The 26139-nt window shown below is 35.0% G+C and overlaps 1 protein-coding gene across 1 annotated transcript in view; it reads right to left on the reverse strand.

The window, feature by feature from the left end:
* Window positions 1-26139, reverse strand: part of IL1RAPL1 (interleukin 1 receptor accessory protein like 1) — a 1416302-nt gene that overhangs the window by 71847 nt on the left and 1318316 nt on the right. Inside the window, exons 7-8 of the mRNA XM_087966890.1 lie at window positions 22946-23078; window positions 19875-20020 (exon numbers count right to left, since the gene is read on the reverse strand). Coding sequence (XP_087823016.1) covers window positions 19875-20020; window positions 22946-23078 — 279 coding nt within the window. The remainder of the gene's footprint in view (window positions 1-19874; window positions 20021-22945; window positions 23079-26139) is intronic.

Below are 26139 nucleotides of genomic sequence, written 5' to 3' on the forward strand. Positions count from 1 at the left end.
CTTCTTTTGTTGCCCTGCACAGGAGAATGGAGCTGAAAAGCAGATTAGTGGGGTGGGGAGGGAGGGAATGGGATTTTGCAGTAACCTTCCCCCAGGAGTTGGGGGGGGGGATGGAGATTTTACAGTAACCTTTCCCTGCCATGTCAACCAAGCCACACTCACCAAGCCATGCCCACCGAACTGCTAGTAAAAAAATTTGAATTGCATCACTGAGCAGATGAATTTCCATCATCCTTTTAACAGATTGAAGAAATATAGTATGTGGTACTGGAAGGATCATCCCTATTTTTGATAATGTTAAATATGTAGAATGTTATAAAACTTTCAGGAGTTGCACAATTGATTGAGATGGTTAAGGAAATAAAAACAAAATTCAAAATCAATTATTTGAATAATTGGATTAATGGATTGAAAGTCATAGAATGAAATTTAGTGGAAACCAACACAATTATTCATGTGGGAAACAAAAATGAAATGCACAGGGATGCCTAGGATATGGATGCTTGGATAGTACTTCCAAAAATGATTTGGGATTAGTAATTGATTATAAAAGGAATACAGGGCAGCAATTTAAAGAAGGGAAATGTAATTTTAAACTCAATCAGATGACTATATTTTTCAAATCTCTCTGTCTCTGTCAATCTCTGTCTCTCTCATACATACCCCCACACACATACAATAAATAAAATAAATGGTTTGCTCATTTCTGCTTCAGTTAGGATTCTTTTCAAGTACTGTGTCCAGTATTCCCTATTACACAGATACACAGAAATTATAACAACTTCTGACAATGTTTGTTTATTTACTTATTTCAAATATTTATATAGTTACCCATATTGTACAAAATAACATCTATTTATGATAGAAAATATTAAAAGTAAAATATTAAATTCTAAACACCTGGAGCCATAGTTAAATTTCAAAGCAGCTCATAACAAGCAGGCTATGCAGAGAAGCTTCTAGTGATGAATGGCAAATTGGACAACTAGTTGTTGGATCCAGACAGTAAAAACTCTCTCTGGAGCAAAAAAAAAAAAAAAAAGTCTTGAGATCTGGACAGAGGTGTGTGTGTGTGTGTGTGTGTGTGTGTGTGTGTGTGAGAGAGAGAGAGAGAGAGAGAGAGAGAGAGAGAGAGAGAGAGAGAGAGAATAGACCTGTGGTTTTTTGGTGAAAATCATGAGATTCCAAGCTCAGAGCCAATAATGTAGTCTTTTATGGACTTAGGTTTTAAGCACCTTTTAAAGCATTTAAAAGAGTAATTTTACTGCTAGTAAAGATTGAAAACTTTCAGAACTGCAAGTCTGGTTGTATTTGCTGGGTAGGTTCTCTTTCAATCATTCAACAAAGAAAATTATGACTTTAAAATTTTATATATATACATATTTTTGCAGGAAATACGCAGCAACAAGGTGATAACTATTTGATTTTAGGAGATTTTAAGTGGATTAAAAGCTCTGATGTATTTGAATTAAAGAAAGATTTTGAAATTAATTAAAAGAATCCTTTCTTGTGGTAAATCTCTTTGAGTATACCTAAGCAACTAATATCAAAACAAACTGATGATTTTGAAGTTTGAATAGTAGAGGGCATTAGAATCAGAAGTGGTATTCAGCAGGTTCTGACCACTTTTGGAGAACTGATAGCAGAAATTTTGAGTAGTTCGGAGAACTGGCAAATACCACCTCTGACTGGCCCTGCCCCCATCTATTCTCTGCTTCCCGAGTCCCAGCAGATTGGCTGGGTCTTCTTTTGTTGCCCTGCACAGGAGAATGGAGCTGGAAAGCAGGTTAGTGGGGTGGGGAGGGAATGGGGATTTTACAGTATCCTTCCCCTGCCATGCCCACCAAGCCATGCCCACAGAAGCAGTAATAAAAAAATTGAATCCCACCACTGATTAGAATGAAATAAATAATATGTCAGATTCCTATTGTGATACTGCCATTTTTTTATTTTTTTTTATTTTTACAACAAAAATAACAAATAAAAAACATCTTACAGTTATACAGTGTGTCATCTGAGTACATATATTTTGTGCACATATTAATATTTATATAAATTTCTCATTAAGTTTACATTCATCTTATATTCTAATCAACATTATATATCATATTTTTCCATTATTACAATATCTTTAGGTTTTTTATTTCATACTATCTGTCTCTGATAGCAAATCTCAACTCTTACTAAATTATATTCATATCATGATTTATCCAAAATAGTCAACTACTATATATCATTATTACTATATCCTTTAATTCCTTGCTCTACTTTCTAACCATCCATAAAATAAGTCCCAAATCTTATACTACTCCTTATCTTATTGCTCTCTAATTGCCTTTATTAACCTACTCATCTCTGCACATTCCATTATTTTCTTAATCACTTCCTCCTCCATCAGAATTTTCTCATTTTTCCAATTTTGAGCAAATACAATTATAGCTGCTGTTAGTACGTGAATAATCAAATATGTTGTTTCTTTACTATAATTTTCTGGTAAAATCCCCAGGCTTTAATTCTATATGTTGTTTTATCATTTTTTCCAACCATGTGTGTATTTTAGTCAAATATCTTTTAGCTTCTGCACAAGTCCACCACATGTGATAATATGATCCAGGTGTCTGGTAACATTTCCAACATTTTGCTGATTTATCTTTAAACATCTTTGTCAGTCTTGCAAGAGGAACGTGCTACCTTAAAACATCTTATACAAATTCTCTTTATAAGCTGTTGACATTGTTAGTTTATAATTTCTACTCCATAATCTCTGCCATTTATCCAAATCTATCCCATATCCAAAATTTCCTCCCAAGCAGTCATCGTTTTTTTTTAATTTGTTCTTCTAATTTGACTCCTAATAGATAACCATACAATTTTTAAATCATTTTCTCTTCAGTACCTGTTAAGATTTTGTCTAATTCTGTCAATTCTTCATAAAACCCATCTGTCTTAGCATCTTTCTCATATCTAGAATGTATTTGCATATATGAATACCAATTCATATTCATCCCTTGTTCATCTAGTTCTTGTTTTGTTTTGAGTTCACCCTTTTAATTTAAGACATCATTATATCTGACAATGTGTTCCATTTTAAAAACATTTGGATACAGGGGTGGGATTCAACCGGTGTTACTATCGGTTTGGTGACTATGTTTTGCACTGCACGTGCATGTAAAAACAGCTTAATCTGTGCCACCCGAACAGCTGAAAAGTGCTGTGCGTGGGTGCACAGCGTTTGAAAAGCCTCTTTTTTCCTGCTTTTTCAACCACAGCTGTTCCGCGCAAAGCAGCTGAGGTTGAAAAATAAAATAAAGGACAGGCAAAAGCCTGGGCAGGTGGATGGACTAAACAGCAGCAAACACAGAACCAGTTCGGTGTCTGCTGCTCTTCAGAGCTACCAGTTCTTTAGAACCAGGCAGAACTGGTAGCATCCCACCCCTGCTTCTGTTGTTGATAACCAGACTGGTATTTTCAAATACTGTTGTTCCTTATTTTCTCCCATGTCAACTATAATGCATCTTGTACATAATATCATCGAAAGTAACCATGTGCCTTACTTTCATTATACCATAAAAAAGCATGCCACCCCAATAATAGATCATGACCTTCCAATGTTAACAGCCTAGTATTTCTTAAAACAATCCACTCTTTCATCCACATCAATATTACGGCCTGATAATATAATTTCCAATTGGGTAGACCAAAGCCCCCTCTCATTCTAATATCTTGTAGCAATTTTAATTTAATCCTTGTTTTTTCCCCTGCCATATATATTTCAACATCATTTTATTCAAACCCTCAAAATATTTTCCCCAATTTTATTGGGATTGTTTGAAATAAATATAGTATTCTTGGTAATATGTTCATTTTAATTGTCTATATTCTCCCTGTCAAGGATAGTTGTAAGTTCTTCAATTTTTCTAAATCTGTCGCAATCTGTTGTTTCAGTCTATAATAGTTGTCTTCCTTTAGTGTTCTGCATCTTGCTGTCCCTAAATATTTCACTTCTTTTATGATCTGGATGTTTAATTTGTCCATCAGTTCTTTCTTTTGCTTTTCAGTTATCCTCTTCACTAAAATCTAAGGTTTTTTTTTTGTTTATTTTTAATCCCGCTACTTTCCCATATTCTTCTATCTTTTCTATCAGCTTAGGACCTGTTTCTAATGGCTCTTCTAGTATAAAAGCCAGATCAACTGCAAATGCCTGTAGTCTATATTCTTCATTCTTTATTTTCATTCGCTTTATTTCTTTCTTTTTTCTAATATTTCTATTTAATACTTCCAAAGTCAATACAAACAGCAACGGTGACAGAGGACAATGGTGAAAAGGACATTGTCTAGTTCCTTTTTTAATATTAATATTCCCAGTCAAGTCTCCATTTATCATTACTTTTGCTGATTGTTTATAATATATTGCTTCAATCATTTTAATAAACCTTTCCCCAAAACCCATCTCTTCCATTTGCATCAACATTGCCAATTTATGTTATCAAACGCTTTCTTTGCATCCAAAAATATTAACACTGTTTGCTTCATAATATTCCAATGTATTCAATATTATTCTCATATTGTCTTTTATTCTCTTAGGAAAGAAGCCATTTTGATCTGTGTGTATAAACTGGTTTAAATATCTTTTAAGTCTTTCTGCCATTATTGAGGCAAATATTTTGTAGTCTGCATTCAGCAGGGATATTGGTCTATAATTTTTTATCTGTTGTAAATCTGAGTCTTTTTCTGGTATAAGAGTAATATATGCCTCCGTCGATGAATGGGCACGTTTGCCTTTGTCAATACCTCATTCATTACCTCTAACATTGTGGTACCAAAAAATTCTTGTAGTGTCTTATACAGTTCCGCTGGTAGCCCATCTGGGCCAGGGGCTTTTCCAGTATTTTGTCTCTTTATCGCCTCTGTCAATTCCATCATTGTTATTTTCCCTTCTAACATTGACTTAATCTCATCTGATATTTTTTTTTAACAAATTTTATTAATTTTAAAGACAAACAAATCATCATTGACCATTACATACTTAAACTTTTTTCCATTATAAATTTTACAAGTCAAATAAAACCTTATTTTATACAATATAATTCTATTTTAAACCATTTCCATATGAGCATACAAATACCTTTTATCGAATTTCTCTTTACTTCTCTTTACTCTTATTCAATCTTATTCAATTTCACTAATATTATTTCATTTATTTCTTTCTGACTTGGTTACCGTTATTGTCATTCTATATTTCTGCAAGGTTTTATTAATTCTCCCAAAAACATAAACACACAACACACAAACATATAAAAAATCTTTTAGGAAAGTAACTTGGCCCCAGGTACCTCTCTCTACATGAACTTCAATTATATTCATGCTCATCTTACATATCATTACCTATTTTATTTACCATTCTATATCTTCTATATTAGCTTCTCCACACATTTCAATCTTCTTAATTCTATCTTATTTAATCCATCTTAATTTGAGTCATTATATTTGTATCTTTTGTCCATTCTTTATTATCTCCCTGTCTCATTCCTTATAATAATAAAAAAAAATTTCTCCTGAAATCACTAATCAGAGTATTATGCCTTTCTATCTTCCCCCTAAATTAATTAGATTAACATTTAAAATAACACCTAATACCCAATCTGATTCTGCTTGGTACATTCTATCTTCTTAATTTTTTGTTTTTTAATAAAAAAGAAAAGATAATAAATCCAAAATGATTAAATACATAGTTAAATAGTAGATCTAAATATTAAATCTTATAATATTCCCATTGCCTTTTCCAAAAACAAATGCTACTATAATAATTTTATAATAACATCAATACCATAGACATATTAAACTCTTTAATTAAAACTCAATATTCTAAACATTCCCTTTAATATTTTATTAAATTTTAAAATCAATCATTTCTAAACATTTCAACATTTTAATCTCTTATCAACTCTTAAACCATTCTAATTTTCTATTTCTAATACAAATGCTACAATACCATCTTATGTATCTTGCAAAATCTTTTTTAAAGAAATTATACTTTACCCTTTGTCCCTAAAAAAAATTCCTCTTTTCCCAACTAATTTCAAAACTTTGTGGCTTTTCTCCACCTTTCTTTCTTTCTTCCCCCACCAGACCTTCCTACCCCCCCTTCTCCTAGTCTCTGCCTTTGCCTTGCTGGCCTCCCTTCTCTGTTGTGTTCCATTTTTCTTTTGTTTACTATCATTATATTGATTTTGCACCTTATTTTTCTCTTTCTTAAGTATTTTTTTAAGTCTTAAGTCCTTCATTTTCCTTCCTTTCTTCCTTCCTTCTTTCTTAGTTAAATGTTGAAATTCATTAAAGATGGCTTCTTCTTCTTCGTCTTCGTCTTCTGCTGCCTCCATCTGTTGTAGTGTTTGTTGATAGTTAACAAGCGCCATTTCTAAAAAAAAGGAAGGCTTCTTTCACACCATCTTTACCATCTGTTTTTGCTTGCTCATATTCTTTTCTCAGCTCCTCCACACAAAAAGCCATTATAAATCTTTTCTTTTCTTTTTTTCCCCCTCTTTCTTCCTGCACCAACCAAGATATTTAAAAAAAAAAAAAAAAAAAAAAATAGAACAATCCCAAAGTCCTCAATCAATCCAAGTCAAGACAAAGTTCTCACTTTCTCTTCCTGGGGTAGTATCAATCAAAAAAAGAAAGTCCAAATCTGTATCTTAAAGCCTTATTAAAATTATATTCCAGTCTTCAAATCCTTAAGGCATCTCCTCCAACAAACTCTTAACATATGAATATATTTTCTGTCCTCTCCATTCCCACTTATCACATAAAATTAGTTTTTAGCTGAAAAAGACAGGTTTCTCAATATCCACTTATTGATTCCGTAGGGAAGGAGAGTAAACTTTCCTTTCAGCACCTCAAAATTGCCGCTTATTTTCTCTTGTGGAAAGAATCATTCAAAAAGCCATAATTTCCAGGAATTGTATTAAATGTGTCTTAGAGTCCTGGGTCAACCAAGAAAACTTTCACTCTCAATGGGTTTCTCCTCTTCTTCCTGCGCATTCTTACCTGGCTGCTGGCTTCTTTGTGGCGGCCATTACGGACCGCCGCTGCACCGTCTTGGGAAAAGGGGTTCTGCCGGCCGGGGAGGGGGTCTGCAACACCCCCAAACCCCTCTCCGGATCCCCCCTATCTTCAGCTACCCCTACAGGGTAGCCTTAGCTCCGAACCCGTCCGGATCGGAGCACCAAAAGTGGCTAGCGCAACAGGGATCGCGCTGTATCGCGAATCCCTGCCGCTCGCGAAGCCGACAAACCGGAAGTCGCTCAATCTCATCTGATATTTTAGGTAGTTCTGCTTCTTGCAAATATTGTTTAACTTTTATTTCTTCAATCATATCTTGTTCATATAATTTCTCACAATACTTTTGTACTATTTCTTTCTTTTCTTCATTCTCATGACAAACAATTCCATTCTCGTCTATCAGTTGCAATATCCTGTTTTGCTCCCTCTCCTTTTTCAGTTTATATGCTAACCATCTTCCTGGTTTATTTGCATTTTCAAATAAATTTTGTTCAACTCTCCTAATTTTTTGTGCCAACTCTTCTTCTTCTATTAGCCCTAACTTGTGCTTAATTATATCCATTTGACTTTTAAGAGTCTTTTCCTGTGGATATCTTTGTAGTTCTTTCTCTAATTTCTTATAGTCGTCTTCTAGTATTTGTTGTGCTTGTTTTTTTTATTCCTTCTTCTTGTATAAGTTATAATCAGTTCTCTGATATAAGCCTTCATAATATCCTATAAATTTGGTAGTGAGGTCTCCTCTTTTTTATTTTCTTTAAAGAAGAAGGCCATTTCTTCTTCCATATTTTTAAGAATTCTTTTTCCTTCAAAATTGAATTATTCAAAGTCCATCTTGATCTTTTCTTTTGTCCCTTCCACTTGACCATATAGGATTGTGGTCTGCCCAAGTACTTGTTTCAATGTTTATTTCTTGTACATTGGAGATCAATTCTGTTGACATCCAAATCATAGCAATGATAGCAATTTATCAACCATGATAAATGTCTATTTGAATAAAATGTATAGTCTATTTTTGATATTCAATTGTCTCCAAAAATCTTGAATACTTAGTTCCTCTGCCATCTTGAAAAAAGATTTTGGTAATGTCCATCTGTTTTTTTAATTTATTTTCTGTGTTTTATAATCCCACTCTGCTTCCACTATTGCATTAAAGTCTCTCAAAATACATATACTGTCACATTCCAATTCTAATATTTTCTTGTGTAGATTTTTATAAAACTCCTCTTGATTATCATTTGGTGCATCTATTGCAATTAGAAGTATCTTTTGATCATTGTCTATTATTTCCACTGTCAATATCTTTCCCTCTTCATCCGCAAAGATTAATTTAGCTTTTATTGTGTTCTTGATATACAAAACTACTCCTGCTTTATTTTGTTGCACCAATGATGCAAATAAATTACCAAGTCTAGGATAGTCCAATACTTCTTCATGCTGTTTTTTAATATGTACTTCTTGTAGGAAGATTATATCTAATTTTAATTTTTCTAACTTGTGAATAGTATTTTTCCTTTTGATGGCCGAATTCAGTCCATTTATATTTATAGATATTAATTTCTTCTCTTCTGTCATTATTTAAACTTTATATGTAGGATTTATAGGTCTCATTGTTCTTTGCTGTCTTGGCTCTTTGGGTTCCACCCTTCTGCTCCTTATTCTTGTATTTCCTCTTCTCTTTTTTCTTTATCCCTTTCTTCAGCCATCTCCTCTCAGAGTTTAATTATTTCTCCATCTTTTGTTCTCTCTTCTTCTTTTCCTCTGAAGTATTCATCCTAAAATTGCTCTGCTTTCTCCATTGAATCCACTCTATGTCTTTGTTCATGCCAAATGAACATCAGACCTTCTGGGATCAACCATCTATAATTTACTCCTTTCTTAATTAAAATATTTGTAGCAAGAATTGATACTCTCTTCTCAAATCTCTCACTCTTCTCAGTACTTGTTTTAAGACTGTAATCATCTTCACTTTATATCTCCATGGGTCATCCCTTGCTTTCTGTAGTATTTCTGTTTTAATTGTCTTTTTAGTAAATCTCACATGTACTTCTCTCAGTAGCTTATTTCTCATTGCATATCTAGTATGCACTCGGAATACTTCATCAATTCTATCCATCATTCTTTCTTTTGGTATTTCCATAGCTTCTGCTAACATTTCTGTCATTATCTCTGCAATATTTTCTCCTTTTTTTTCTTCACATTTTGAAATCTTAGATAAAAATCAGCTTGATCCATCTCTAATGAGGTTGTTATCTTTCGTTTGTCTTGTTCCACTGCTGTCAGTCTATAATCTATTTCTCCAACTTTCTTTTCTGTCTGATCTTCCCTTCCCTCTATCTTTTGCATTCTTTTTTCATTCTTCATCATCATCTGTTGTATATTTTTGATTTTCTCTTCCACTTGCGTCCCTTGGTCTTGTATTGCTTGCATCATTATTTTTCACTACCTGCATTGAAAACTCTTTTTCTTTTTCCTTTTCTTTTTCCTGTTGTAACATTGCTTGTATTGATCGCTGGCCCACTGGACTTAGAGAGGAAGAAGTAGGGATCAAAGATGCTGTTGTAACTGTCTTCCTCATCTCAAAATGATTGTAATCCCAAATGATAAGTGCCTGCTATATAGTCCAGATGTAACTTTCTTCAGGTTCTTCTCTTCATTAATCCAATTGTAAAAAATCCAACCAGAAAAAAGACAGATCCTCTATTTCAAAAAAAGAAAAATAATAGTAAACATTTAAAAACATGAAAATGAATATGAAAATGAGGGAATCAAAAATTCAAACTCCACAAAGGAACCATGCACAAAAGGAGAAAAAATAATAATAAAAAAGATAAATAATCCACCAAAAGTAATTCAATAGTAATAAAAACTATTGGAGCCAAATAGGAAAAAGAAGTTTAAAAAATTATGATATTCCAATCAATGAGTTGAAGCAAAAAATAGTAAAAATAGAGAGAGGTAAAAGTAAAAAAATAAAAAAGCCCAGCAAGAATATCATCTACCCCCCCTCCCCCCCAAAAAATCTCCAGCAGTAATTTTATCCAAGTATTTGATAGAAGTCACAAAGCAAATCCAAGCCTTCTCATAGTATCCAAAAAACCAAATCAGCACAGTGTTGTTCAAGGTCAAAATAATCTTTTTCACTCTTCTCCTCCATTCCCAGCTGTTTAGATTGTATTACAAGAGCTACACCTGATTAAACAAAAGTCCTAAATAAGAGTGCTAAGCTCTCTATCTTTCTTTTAATTCTAAACAGCTCTCAGCTGCTCTTGGGTCAACTGTTCCAACAAGATAATAAACACCAAGCAAGTCCATCAGGCTGGCAAAATGGTCTTTTATTATTTGCAGTCAGGGACATCAAGAAGCAACGAAGAAACAAATTCAAAGTCAGCTCTGAGCATTCACCAGCTCAGAGCTGTATTTATCCAATATGTGTAATTAACCCCCTGCAATATCCAGAACTTCCCCAACAAGCCAACATCCTTATGACCCACTCTACATCATTATTGTTACATACTATCGAACCCCCACTACATTACTATCAATCCACCATATAGTGCACACTGTGATCCATAAAACGTTTCACCATCCCTTCACCAATGGTGTCTGTTCACACTGCCATCAGCCCAGTAGTCCGCTTCTTGGCTATCTGACATCCTCGTCATTGACTGTGACTGCAATCCATCGTGGTTACTCCAGGTGTCGCTCCGCTGACATCATCAGTGCGAGTGCAGTTCCACACAAGCCAAACCAGTCGGCTGAACTCACCCAGCCGGCAAACCATCCAACACATCGAGTCAGACCCCCCCTAGTCATTGCACACACATGACCTGAACCCAACAGGTACAGTATGCTGCCGATGTGTCGCACGTTATGCCGACTGGAGCATAACAACAGCCTACAGACAAAACAATTTTCTCATGGATTTAGTTCTTTGATCTATCCAATTTTTCTGTAACCTCTAGGTGGCACTGTTGCTTAACTTTCATTGCTTTAATATACAAAAAGTATCCTGAAAGTTTTGCTTTTAAAGTTTAAAAGTTAGCAGGTTAAAAAAAAGAATGAAAACCAAACCAAAAGGGAAAAATAATCTAGTATTTTTGTATTAAAATTGAAAATTTCTTTCTCCATTTAATTGTCATAAAGTCCAGTCCAATTAAAAAATTATTATCATACAGAAAACAGTAAATTAATCCAAATGCTATTTGACAGTTAAAGACATGCTTTCGTCGCCACTAATCTCTCTCTTCTGTCTTATCTTCTTAAAGTTCTTTTCTCCTTGGGGTACTCTTTTATTTTAGCAAAAAATAAAATAAAAAAAAAGTCCTCACCCAGATCTGACACACTTTCCTTTCTTTTCTTCTGGAGCTGTCCCAGCGTTTCAGCAGCTTCAATGGCCTTTTCCATTGTAGCCAGTTTGGAGAGCTTTTTCTGGATCAACCAGGAACTTTGCGATGTCCCTGGGATCAACAGAATGTGCTCCCCTTGTTCACTGTCTCTACCATCCAGCTGCAGGATATTGATGACTTTTCAGGAGCTCCTGAATTGCATGTCGTCTCACCCAGATGTCAGCCACAGCCTCTGTGATACCACCATTTCTGTGGGGAGGGGGCCCTGGATCATTTATTCACTTACTGCCCTCTTCTTGTTTCCTACATATCCTGTAATCTCTTAGTTTATAACTCTAGCAATGACACCTATCTACCCTGTGCTTTAATTTACCTTTGGGGAATGTGTAAGGGGAAAGAGCCATCTGTTTTGTCTCAGTTCTGAAACCTCCTGAAAGAAGCACTTGTGGGGGGGGACTTCTGGTGATGTCGCGTCGTGCCGGTGCAGGAGAACTCTGTCCTGCTCCCCTGCATCGGGTTTTTTTGCCTTTGGATAGCCATTCGTGGTGTGGTTGGATCCTGGAGGGATCACTGAACCAAGGAGAGACTCTTGGAGCCCAATCAGGAGTTGTGATCCCGAGGCAGCAAAGAAGAGAGACCAAAGTCTGAGGTGAAAGAAGTCAGCCCAGCGTGGGCAGACCCAAAGATGCGATGAACCAGTAAAGAAAGGAAGCAGCAAGGTGATAGCAAGCTGAGATCAGGCAAGCTATCGGTACAAGAAACATTTTTGGGATTACAACTGGAGCATCGTGGGAAGAAGAACTGCTTGTATTACTGAAACCCAGAGTGAAAGGGGTGAAGGTGGAAAGTGGTGGCAGCGACCTAGTTTTCTAGCTCTAATGCTGGGAAATAGTGGAAATACAACTTTAAAAAAGAAAATTGAGAAGGAGAGACAAGCAGATATTACTGGAAGAAGCCCTCTGTCACTCACTGCTTGAAGCGAGACTATTGAATCTATTCCACTTGAGAAAGGGACTTGGGACTTGGACAGAACTTTAAGAAAGCCTTGAGGAGTGATGGTGCAAACTTCAGAAGTGGCCATTGAAAGTAGCAAACCTCGATAAATTGTACCAACTTAACTGGAGTGATTAATAGAACTGAGAACGGAACGAAATTGATACAAAATAAGTTTGATAAATATTTTCTATTTTGGCTGTCTCTATTGTTGGATTTAAAATTTGAATAGAGTTAACTATTTAGGTATTTATTATTATTTAATAGTAAGATATTAAGGTGACAGTAAGACATCAAGAGATTTTATACCCACCCCCCTTGATGTATTTATTCCTCCTTTGAATTTATTGGGCTTGGATAGTTTTACTCTCTCTATATATCTACTTCATATACTTAATATATCTATATATACTTAAATAATAATAAGAGACTAATACTGATTGGTTATTCTATATAGAAATTGACTTGAAGAGTGATATTTATTAACTTTATAATTTAATTTCTCTGTTTCAGATATTCCTCCCCACTTCCCTTTCCCTTTCTTCTATATAGCTTATTTATTGTAGATTAATGAATTTAGTACATTGATTAATACAATGACAACATAAACAATTGCTATTTCTTTCTTTCTCTTTTTCCCCCCTCTCTTGGTTGGATATTGTGGTCTATTAAGAGTTAAGAAGTGTTAATTTAAATTTTGAATCTCGTACTTTACTTAGAAAAGCAATAGACGAAATATTATAATAAATTCAACTATTTACATCAGGCTATAACACTGTGGGATATTTATTTAGTTGATTAACTTGACTAACCACTGGATTATCTGAAACCTGACATTAGAATACAGTTATGAAGATTTATTAAGACTTTAATTTATTCCTAATTGAGAAGTTAATTTAATAATGATTGATAAGGTTTTGAAAGTTTGAGTATATAGTTGATCAATTGGCAATAAGCTTTAAAACAAATGGGGACTGGAAATTAATTTAAGCATTCAACAATAGGAATCTCCAACTTATTAATAAAGGAAACCAAAAGCATAAAATATTTATAAAGTTGATGGTAGTTGGTAATATGATCTGGGATAATATAACTAGAATAGTGGATGAACAGTATAGAATTATTAAAGGTATGAAGAGCAGCACCACCACCATCACAAAGACTGGGATAAAATCTGCACCATCAGTAGCATTACCTAGCCCTACACCAGTGACACAACGAATGATTGAAGGGATGTTGGCCCTGGAAAAATCCAATACTTCAACTGGCATTCAATCGGTTCAAGCTACCCTGTTGGCAATTCAAGGAACGATGTTGGCACCCAGGAGTCGATGTCAAAAAACCACACTGAAAGTAGGGCCGATAGAGAAACAATGAAAACAGAATTGAAAGATGAAATAGGGGAAATGAAAATCAAAATCAGGAACTTGGATGGGAAAATAGGCCAGATTCAGGAATCCATCAAGATAAATGAAGAAAAGATCAGAATAATTGAAGAACAAGCCAACCCAACGGAGAAGAAACTAGAACATATAGATCAAAAAATCATAGACCAGAACAAAGAGATGGAAGAGACTTTAATCCATCTTGAGATGGACAGAGCCTCCTATTACCTCAGATTTCAGAATGTGGAGGAAGATAGAGAAGAAAACCTAGCATTGACAATGGCCGAAATCCTAGCGGAACTCCTACAAAGAGATAAAAATGAGATAGTAAATGAATTGGATGATGTGTATAGAGTTCATACAAGCTACGCGAGGATGCACAGACCCCCCCCGGGAAGTTCATATTAGGTTTGCTAGGAGGCAAGTTAAGGATATAATCTACAGGATCTCAAGAGAAGAAACAATAAAATATAAAGATAGAGAAGTAATTGTGCTGAAGCAGGTGCCAAGAAGAGTCCGTGAGCAGAGGAAAGATTACCGATTCCTCACTAAATATCTTAACGAAAAAAGCATTTCCTTTAGATGGATCACTCCAGAGGGTATCTTGGCAACATAGAAGGAGAAGAGAGTGAAAATAACAGTCTAACTAAGGCACAAGACTTCTTCAAACAAATAGGTGGAACAAAAGAGGAACTGAGTAGTAGAGATGAGCCCGAGACTTCAAGCCAAGAAGAATCACAATATAAAGCTAGAGGGAGGGAGAGAGAGAAAGAGAAGGAAAGAAGAGAAGAAATAGCCATTCGAGAAGAGATAGGAGTGAGAATTAGGAGTCAAACAATGACTAAAACTAATGAGGGATAAAAGTTAGAGGGTAAATGGAAAGAGGAATGAAACTATTATCGATGAACATTAATGGATTAAATGATCTACCTAAGAGGAAGATAATATTTTTCAAATTAGAGAAGCAGAGAGCCGATATAATATGCCTCCAAGAGGTTCATATTAAAAGACAGGATCAGAGCTACCTACAAAATAAAAGATTGGGGAAAATGTATACAACATTAGCAGAAGAAAAAAAAAAGAGGAGTGGTACTGTATATTAAAGAGGAAATAACCTCAAAATTGATTTATAATGATACAACGGGGAGAATATTAATGGTAGAGGTGGTCCTACAAAATAAAAACATGCTGTTAGTGGGGATATATGCCCCTAATATAAATCAGAATGAATTTTATAAAATTTTATATGAGAAATTGATAGAAATTGGCAACCCAAGAATTTGTATATTTGGAGACTACAACGCAATTTCAAATAACAATTAAGACTATGCATGTGAACAAAAGCATAAAAAAACCCAGAATATATTGCCCAAAAGTTTTTTTGAGATGGCCGAAGAACTAGAATTAGTGGATGCTTGGAGGAATCTAAACCCAGGGGTGACTCAGTTCACTTTCTACTCCAGTCTGCACAAATCATGGTCTAGATTGGATATGGCATGGGTAAACAGTGAGTTATTTAAGGAGATCCAGGAAATAAAGATTTTAACTAACACCTGGGCAGACCACAACCCGCTGCAAATAGATTGGAAGGACTGAATCCATAAGAAAAGTAGATGAACACTTAATTCGCAACTATTGAAAGAAAAAAGCTACACCCAAAAAATTAGGGAAGAATTAATTGGTTTTTTTGAATTGAATAAAAAACAGGATACCTCATTGCAGAATCTCTGGGACACAATAAAGGCGTATTTAAGGGGAATATCTATAGCATATATAGAAAATAGAAATAAAAAAGATGGGAAAAACAAAATACTCTAATAAAAAATAGAAGATTTGGAGAACAGACAAATGGAAACTCTGGGAGATGAGCAAATTAGAAATGAGCTGGTGCTAGCAAAGCATGAAATTAACATTTTAGACCAGGAGGAATTAATTAAGAAGCTACAATATACAAAACAAAATTATTTTGAACACACAATATTTTAGTGCAATATTGGAAAAGGCCCGAAGTACAACCAATACACATTATTATTCAAAAAAGCTACGAATGCGCCGAAATGGAGAGGCTCACGCTCAAATTAAATGGGAAGGAAGAGTCAGAGTATTGTTGGTCTTGTATAAGTGGTACAGCTGGGTAGAGCGCAAGAAAAAAGGTATAGAGGATAAATGAACCCAGGACACATACTATAGTTGTATATATTGAATTTATAATAATAATGATTTCAAGACCCCACAGCCCAGCCTCACTTCTCTGAGGGGGAGCCTGGCTGCGCTTACATCCTCCTCAAGGATGCTGCTGATATTTTTGCTCTCCTTGGCCACATTGATTAGATTAACAGAGTTGGAAGGGACCTTATAGTTCATTTAGTCCAACTCCCTGCCCAAGCAAGAGGCCCTACACCATTTCTGACAAATGGCAGTCCAATAACTACTTGAAAGCCTCCAGTAATGAAGCTCCCACAACTTCCAAAGGCAAGCTTTTTCACTGGTTTATTGTTCTCACTGTCAGAATATTTCTCCTTATTTCTAGGTTGAATCTTTCCTTGATCAGTTTCCATCCATTATTCCTTGTCTGGCCTCCAGATGCCTTGAAAAATAGCTTGACCCTTCCTTTCTGTGGCAGCCCCTCAAATATTGGAACACTGTTATCATGTCTCCCCTGGTCCTTCTTTTCACTAGACTAGCCATGCCCAGTTCCTTTAACTATTCTCCATATGCTTTAGTCTCCAGTCCCCTAATTATCCTGGTTGCTCTTCTCTGCACTTTTTCTAGAATCTCAACATCTTTTGTTATAGTGTGGTTACCAAAATTGGATGCAGTATTTTAGGTGTGGTCTTACTAAGGCTTTATATAATGGCATTAGAACCTCACTTGATCTTGATTGTATCCCTCTGTTAATGTAGTTTAGGATTACATTGGCTTTTTTGGCTGCTGCTGCACACTGCTGGCTCATATTTAACTGGTTGTCCACCAAGACTCCCTCTCACAGTTACTGCTATTAAGCCTGGTTTCACCCAGTCTATATGTGTACTTTTGGTTTTTCTTGCCTAAGTGTTAAACTTTACTTTTCTCTACATTGAATTTCATTTGTTAAATAGGGCCCAGTGTTCAAGTCTGTCAAAATCCATCTGGATCTTGAGCCTATCTTCTAGGGTGTTAGCTATTCCTTCCAGCTTAGTATCATTTGCAAATTTGGTAAATTCCCCTTCTATTCCTTCATCTAAGTCAGTTATGAAGATATTGAAGAGTATTGGGTCTAAGACAGAACCTTGTGGTAACCCACTACTTACTTCCCTCCATGTAGATGTAGACCCATTAAGAACCACTTGTTGTGTATGGTTTGTCAGCCAATTAAAAATCTACCTGGTGGTGATGCTATCTATCCCACTTTTTTTCTAGCTTATCAAGAAGTAGGTTGTGGCCTACTTTGTCAAATGCTTTGCTGAAATCTAAGTATATTATGTCCACAGTATTTCACTGGTCTTCTGCTGAGGAATGAAAGAACTCTGGGATGTAATATATCAGATCCCAGTGATTTATATTCATCAAGGTCAGATAGGTGTCATCTTACTATATTTTTTTTTTTGCTTATTTTAACTTTTATTTCTAGTTTTTTTAAAGTTATGTTTTTGGTAGATTGGGGTATAGTTTCTTTTTGCGTGAAGACCAATGCAAAGAATGGATTAAGCAGCTCTGCCTTTTCTCTGTTGCTTGTTACTTACTTATTTTTTCTCTTTAGTGGACCAAAAGTTTCCTTGATTTCTTTTCTTGTTATTTATATTTTGGAAGAAACTTTTTTTTATTATCTTTGACTTTTGTTGCAAGTCTTTGTTTATTCCAAGCCTTTGCTTTCCTCACTTCATCTTTGTGGATTCTGCCTATCTGCTGTTGTGCGTCCCTCTTTCCATTTTTTGTCCTTTTTGTCTTTCAATTTGTCAGAGAGATCTTTGTGCAGTCATGCTGATTCCTTCTTGGTTTTCTTGGTTTTCTTTCTCAGTGTTATTGTGCTGGACTGGGCTTTTATGATCATACTTATCAGTTTCCCAAGATTCTTGAGTTGTTTTCCCCTTTAGGATTTTCATCCAAGGAATCTTTCCCAAGTTCTCTCTGAGCTTGTTTAAATCAGCTCTTTTAAAGTCTAGGACTCTGGTATCATTGTGTTCTATAACTTGTGTTTGAACTATGTTGAATTCTAGTATGATATAGTCACTCTCACCCAAGGTTCCTGCAGTTTCAACTCCCTCTATCACTTCTTCTCTGTTTCTAAGAATTAAGTCCAGTATGGTTGTCCCTCTAGTTTCCTCCTCTACCTTTTGGACTACAATGTTGTCAGCTAGGTTGGTTAGGAACTTAATTTGATTTTTCACTTGGTGCAGAATTAGTCTTCCAATTGATGTCAGGGTAATTAAAGTTCCCCATTACTATTGTAGTGTGTTTTCTACACATATTTGTTAGTTGATTAGCAAAAAGGATATCTATTTTTTCCACTTGATTGTGTGGCCTATAGTATACACCTATGTCATTCTTTTTTTTCTTTTATATTGACCCATATGCATTCTAGGAGGTTTTTGTTTTCATGCATTTCTGTAGCAATATAGTGGTTGCTCATGGTGTGTGCAGGAGGGCAAAGTTGTGAGTCAGAGGGAGGCCCACTCCATCTCCATGCAAGGAGACCTACCTTTGCAATTAAAGCATCCTCAGCAAAAGGATGACAGACCACCAGGTTAGGTCAGGAGGAAGAGACAAAGGGATGTAGAAAAGACAGCAGGGTTTCTGGTGGTCAAGTGCTAAACATGGTAAATGTTCCTTCCTTCCTTCCTTCCTTCCTTCCTTCCTTCCTTCCTTCCTTCCTTCCTTCCTTCCTTCCTTCCTTCCTTCCTTCCTTCCTTCCTTCTTCCCTCCCTCCCTCCCTTTTCTTCTTTTTCCTTCCCTCTTTCCTTCTCCTTTCTTCTTCCTTCCCCTCTTTCCTTCTTTTGCTTTTCTTGCTCTCTTTCCATCTTGCCTTCTTTGTCTTTCCTCATTTTCTTTCTCCTTTCCTGTCCCATCTTGGATTCTTAAATGTAAAAGGGGAAACATTTCTCGTTTTGTTTTGTTTTTAATTTGTTTTGCTAGCCCTCTGTCAGTGAAAATGGAACTCGGAGGTGGGCCACCTGTAGCCCTGCTTTCAACTGTGACAGCCTCCTGTAGCTTTCTGCCAGCAAAAATGGAGCTCAGGGATGGGGGGAGAACGCATTAGTCCCAAAATATTTGCAGCCCATGACCAAATATCTAATTAATAATTTCAAAGCAATATATGATTTTCGATTACTTGTAGAAAGTAATATATAATTACAATCTAACATGCACTTTTTTCAGTTAATAGGAATTACTAAATTGCTAAAAGTCTAATATCCTAATAATTAAAAACTAACACCTAACAAATTTTTACATATTAAAGGTGGAAGATCAAGCAAAAAATACCATTAAGAAATATTGCTATGGTTTTAAAGCTAGCAACTTTGCAGAACATTCATAGTGACACCAAAAATTATTAGATGAGTGTTACTGTTGGTGTAGGTTAAATTACAGCCATAAATTTTGGCAAAGGAATAAAACAAATAAAGCAAAACAAAAAAGCTATTTAAATTATAATCCCAGTAAACGGCAAGTTTTAAATATAATTAGAACAGAGATAAGCATAACATTTTTTGTCAAGTTATAATCTAAAAGCACAAAAAGTTTTACCCATGGTTGTTTGTGCCACTTGCAAAATACATTTAACACTACTAGATTTATTTAATTTTTACTTTTTTGTATTGTTTAAAATTCTAATAGTAATAACTTCCTACCAGAAAATGCTTATTAATTAATTTTCCACTTGTTACATGCGTTTCCTGTATAAACATTATTAAAAAGTTACTGAACTGTATTTCTTCAACAGACAGCCACATTTAACAATTGGTTTCTTTATTAGTTATTTAAAATGCCATCCTAAAGTAAGTAAAAATTAATTTATACTTTCAGGAACCCAACTTTATATACATAGAATATAAACAATAGTTAATAAATAAATAAATAAATAAATAAATAAATATGTGCATATATTCACCCCTCTTAAGTAGAATAACTGTAGCATATCTGCGGCCATATCCATTTTCAACATAGCAGGAGTAATTTCCAAGATCTCCTTCTTCCACTGAATCAAGAATTAATGAAATGGAAACTTCTTGTTCTCCAAGATGTTCTTTAAGGACTCTAATAAAAATAAAAATATGTTGTTGAAATTGTTGAAAAATAATATTTTTGGAAGGAATGGAAATTTTTTTTACTAAAAAAAAGAAGTAGGGTTGATATAATTTAACCACTAGTTTACTTTACTATCAATATACATTTGTACACATTTGTAGATGCTAATGAGATCTGCAAGTACATTGATGTTTATAAACATTGTTTTTGACTTTTTCTTAAAATATCAGCAGTTCTTGTTCCATAACTATCTTTGAAAAACCTTTTTAAGATAAAAAAAAATAAAACCAAATAGTTTTGTGAAAATGATTATTTAAATACTAAATAACTTTACTATATATTTTTTGCAATTAAAGTGAAATATATTCTATTTTTCAAAAATAAAATTTATTTCTAGATTATTTTATTTTAAAACTTAAGTAACAGATGTTAACATTCACAGAAGATGAATGCATTTCTTTGAGTAATTTAGGAGTAATAATTCGTTAGAATTTCAAGTATTATATATAATTATTTATTGCCATAATACTTGTTTGTTTCAAAACAACACATATCCACAAATATAAACCCCAAAAGCAATTACCATTATTTCCAAAGATTAAGGAACATCCCAATGAATATCACAGAAGGATTTTGTATAAGTAATCAATTCCTAATATATACAGTTTCAATATGTGTGTGTGTGTGTGTGTGTGTGTGTGTGTGTGTGTGTACATATACATATATACAGGGGTGGGGTTCTACCGGTTCTATCTGGTTCTCTAGAACCCCTTGTTAATTTTCTAAGCAGTTTGGAACCTGTAGTTAGAAGCAATCTCCGTTTGTTTTTTTTCCACCCTTATTACATTCTTGGCAGACAGCCTAGACTTCCTGTCTCCGGAGCTTATGAGGCTTGGCTTTCTTAAAGGGGAAGGGTTGTTTTAAGATTTTTATGCTGCTGTTGGGAGGAAATACTTCCCTGGACAATCAGCACTTTGAAGAAATAATTGAATAATGAAGCAAAGTTTTTAATGACAGGGAACCAAGATGAGTGACATTCTTGGCTAGCGAGAAGGATTGACATTCAAACGTGAGTTTACATACATACTTTTTCTGAGTTTTGGTCTAAAACTGGTTTTTGGTGAAGATTAAATCTGTGCTTGGTGAAGTTTAATCTTGTGTTTATTGATGGGATAATTTTCCCTATTCAGCTTCAACAAGCAACAACTACTGTTGTGATTTAATTATTTGTATTGTGTTTGAATTTTTTCTTGCCTCATGGTTTCTTTTTCTATTTGGGGAGGGGGTCTTCCTTCACTGCTTTAATACTATCTGGCACTGTCCTTTTTGGGGTCTACTTCCCAAGGCAAGTTGCAAGCTTGGCACTGATTTTTTTACTGCCTTTCGGGGGGGGGGGGGCATGTGACCTTTCCTTAAATCTGGCTGATTTCCTTAGGATACCTTGTGAGACCAGCTGGTATTTTTAAGTGGTGCAAATGGATCTAAGGATTGCTTTTCCTGGGTGTGCTTTATCTGGAGAGCTTAAATGACCTCTCTGCTAAAGGGTTTCACTTTATGAGCAAGAGTTGGCTGCTTGATAGTTATCACTGCATTTTAACTATTTTAATTCCTCAAGGTGCTCTGACACCCTGCCTGATTTGTAACTCTGGCTTGCAGGTATTTTTAATCTAATGTTTGGTATTTAGGGCAGCTTTTTACAAGCAAAGAAGCTTTTTGTATTTTTGTACAGGTAATCCTTGACTTACAACAGTTCATTTAGTGACCATTCAAAGTTACAATGGCACTGAAAAAAGTGACTTATGACCATTTTTCACACTTATGACCATTGCAGCATCCCCACTGTCATGAGAGGCCAGGCGAGGAGAAGCGCCCTTTGACATGAGTGATGTCGAGTTGGCCATGCCCACCAGTCACATGACCACCAAGCCACACCCATCAACTAAGCCACACCCACAGAACTGGTTGTTAAAAAACTGAATCCCACCCCTGCATATATATATATTGAAATCACATAATTTTTGGTTAGTATTTTATCATGTAAATTTCTAGGCATTTTTATAGTTGCTAAAACTTCATTCTTGCTTTAACAGTAGACTCTAAAACTATGCCATGCCCTTGTTGGAGTCTGAATCTGAGGAGGAAGACAAACAGCTGACAGGGAGTGGGAGTGTGGCTCTGTTGGCTGTGGAGGAAACTGGGGAAGGGCAAAGTCTAGCTGAGCAGAGCAGGGGAGAGGTAGAACAAGGGAGAGGGAGTTCAAAGAAAGACCCAGGCCCACCCCCTCTTCATCCAAGGGAATGCAGGAAGGAGCAGAGAAGAGAGCAACATGTGTTGTGTGGCTTACCTGGGAGGAAAGGGCCCTGATTCCCTTCATTAGCCACAGCTGTGAAGAGAGTTTAAAAGAGATACATGCTGAGTGAGGCAGGTGCTGGGAGCAAATTTGAGTTTATGTTGTGTTGACTTTGGTTATCTGTATTCCTGGCATCTTCCCAACCATTATTGCCGTGCCTTTACATCTGGAATTGCCGGACATTTACCTCATTTTGCCTTGATTGACCTTATAGTTACAGTTTTTGTTGACCACATTTTGGACTTGATTCTCTGCAGCCAAAGGCTGTTTCTGGGAGAGTTTTTCTCCAGTCAAAAGGTAACTAGGACATTGGGGGCAAAAGTTGGAGCTAATAAAATACTGATTATCTGACTGTGTTGTCTTTGTGCCATGCCCTGGGTCATCATAAACTAGCAGTTTTAGAATAATTGCATATATATAAAACATCAATTTTCTATGCCATTCTCAATAATTGTCCTGCAAAAGAACAAGGCTCAGATTATTTTGTGCATTTTAATAATGTCGATTCTTCTTTTAAATTTTATTTTATTCATTTCAGAAAACTAGATATTAGTCTTGACAAAACATATGTATTTTTTTTTTACCTAATATCACTCTCCCAAACCCGACTTTCATCCAAATCCTCAATAAACTTTTCGCCTTTCATCCAATACATTAAAGGACTGGCTTCTCCACTGTATCCAAAGAATGCTCGGCAAGTTAGGTTAGCAGAATGGCCTAGAGAAAAGCATTAATAAAGAAAATACATTAGACCCAAACTGGCAAAACTAATTTATTTCTGGACTGACAATAAAGTAATGCTTTATCATATAAATCTTACATTACATAAAAGTTAACTTTAGGATTCTTATGTATTAGAAACATTTTTGGCCAAATTATGAGCATAATACATGCTCAGTAGAAGAAAGTTAGTGTGGAGGGAGGAAGGGAAGAAAGGAGAAAACTTCGGGCTCATTCCAAACATAAAATTAATAAATATCTAAATGAATGTAGAACAATTTTACATAATAAATACCACTTCTCTTGCATATATTTAATGTATTTGAAGATACACATTATAAAATAAATCAGATATGAAAGTTTTTATGCATTAGTCCCAAAATACAGCCTATGACCAAATATCTAATTAATAATTTCAAAGCAATATATCATTTTTAAAAATAATGTATTAAGCCTATTCTTTCTACTGAATACATATACGCACACTTGAAGCAACTAAAATAGAATTCATTATTTTATTGACAAATATTCAAAAACAAATGATTTTGTTTCCTTTAAAGAGAAACCATTTATATGTTGTCAGACAGCTCCACAGTCCACAGAATTTTTTAAAATCAAGAAATTTTTAGTCAGTTGAGCTCAAGTAATAATGCATTGCTGAAACTCAATATTTTATTACTAGTAAGCAAAAACACTTGCTATGGCGTGTGGCTAGATAATCCAAGGCCTGCAAGTATAGTTAACTGCAAGTATAGTTCAGCAACATATGAAATGCCACACATTGACCACTTCTGCCCTAGATTAGTGCATTTCCTGACATGTTATTATATAGTCCTCTTCATTTGCTTTATTTGCTTGCTGCCATCTGAATGTCAGATTTTATGGGAAGAATTCAGGAAGTGAGTTCCTCATTTTGTTATGTTCAACTTCATCCCAGAGAACTGCGAGATCTACTTCTCAGATAAACAAAGTAGCATGATACTGTGCAGCTAAAAATGCCACTAGAACTCTTATTAGAGTCAGAAACAGTTGAATAAATACAAAGCATGCACAATCACATGTTCAAGTGTGCACAACACATACATACTTAGAGAGTTCACACCATATATTAAAACTTCAGTAATGAGAAAAGAAAATACACATGAATGGGAAACACCATTAAATATCACATTCTAGCAATCACTATGTGGTGCATAGCCATTGTCCAACTGCGGGAAGGCTCAAATAGTGATCATAAGCAGTCAACTATAGAGCTGAGTGCTTCTCTTGACACTTCAAAGATAAAATATAGAGATAGTATAGAAATTATTAAGGAAAATCTACACACCATTACAAAAATTAAAATTAGATATAATTTGCTTACAAGAAATGCATATTAAAAAACAGCACATTAAATTATTGGAATGTCTGAAATTGGGAAATTATATTTCTCATTAGCACAACAAAAGAAAAGAGGGGTAGCTTTATATGTTAAGAAAACAATAAATTCTAAACTGGTAAATATAGATAAAGAAGGAAGAATTCTGATGGTGGAGGTAGAGATAAACCAAAGACGTACCACCACATAATAAACAAGAAGAATGCTATTAAAAACTCCATAAGAAGATAATGGATATGGAATATGAAAATATCTGTATGGTAGGAGATTTTAATGCAATTGTAGATACAAAACTGGACTATAAAAGTAGCAAATCAGGGGGGGGGGGAAGGTAAGGAACTTGTATCCAGGATATATGGAGACAAACAAATCCAGGGAAAAATCATAGGCATAAATCATGGTCCAGAATTGACATGATATGGATGTCGCTGGAATTGAGAACAAATGTGCAGGAGATAAAGATTGAAACCAATATATGGGTTGACCATAACCAAATAAAAATTAGTTTGAAAGGGCAAAAGAAAAGGCCAAGGTGGGCATTGAATCAATCAATACTAAAAGATAAAGAATTCATACAAATAACAGCCAAAGAAATGGAATTCATCTTCAAGGAGAATAAAAAAGAAGAGACTTCATTACAAAATCTGTAGGACACGGCCAAAACATATGTTAGGGGATTAACTATAACCTATATAGCAAGAAAAAGCAGGAAAAAAGACAACAGCAAAAGATACTGAAAGAAGAAAACTTGAGTTAAAACTACAAAAAGATCCACAAAAAGGAAAATTAAAAAACCAAATTGAAATAATAAAACATATTAATGGAAACAGAAGAATTGGCACAAATTAAAAGAGCAAAACAAAACTTTTTTGAAAATGTCAGTAAATCAGGAAGGTGGCTAGCATACAAGCTGAAAAAGGAGAAAGAAAAGAAATGGATAAGTAAATTACAAGATGAGAGGGGAAACTTACAACACCAAAAAGAAAATAATTCAGCAGTTCTATGGGAAATTATATGATCAAGAAAAACATTTGGAGGAAAAGATAAAGCAATAACAAGAAAAAGCTAAATTACCAAAAATGTCTGAAAATATAAAAGCAATGCTAAATGAAAATTGACCTGGAAAACCAAGGCATATATGAAGTCCCCTGTGCATCATGCACAGCCACATACATTGAACAGACCAATAAAAGAATAAGTGCCCACCTGGATGAACACAAAAATGCAATAAAAAAGCTGGAACACACTTCCTCACTAGTCCAACACATGAAAGCCACAGGTCATAGCATCGACTTCAATGGCACCAAAACCCTAGCCACTATAGAAAACCCCAGCCACAGAATTATCAGAGAAGCCATAGAGATTGAAAAAAGACCTGAAAGCATGAATAGAAGAGATGATTCCATCAGACTGTCAATTATTTGGAAGCCTGCACTCACAAACAAAAAAATCTCCACACCACAAGCCAGGCAAACACCTGGGCACAAACAGATCCCCCCTGATACCTCCAGCTCAAACACACCCCAACCAGGCACCCAGATGAAACCTAGCTTCCTAACAAATGATAGCCGTCCATTTACTCAGAGCCAAGCTGCACTAAAAGCCTCCAATACAGGAACACAATGTTGCCAGCCAATCAAGACACACAAAAAAGCCACAAAACAGACAGAAGATATTAGA

Source organism: Notechis scutatus, chromosome 5, assembly GCF_049901735.1.
Source record: "Notechis scutatus isolate UNSWTSFEM ecotype Mainland chromosome 5, rNotScu1.2, whole genome shotgun sequence".
NCBI classification, from domain to species: domain Eukaryota; kingdom Metazoa; phylum Chordata; class Lepidosauria; order Squamata; family Elapidae; genus Notechis; species Notechis scutatus.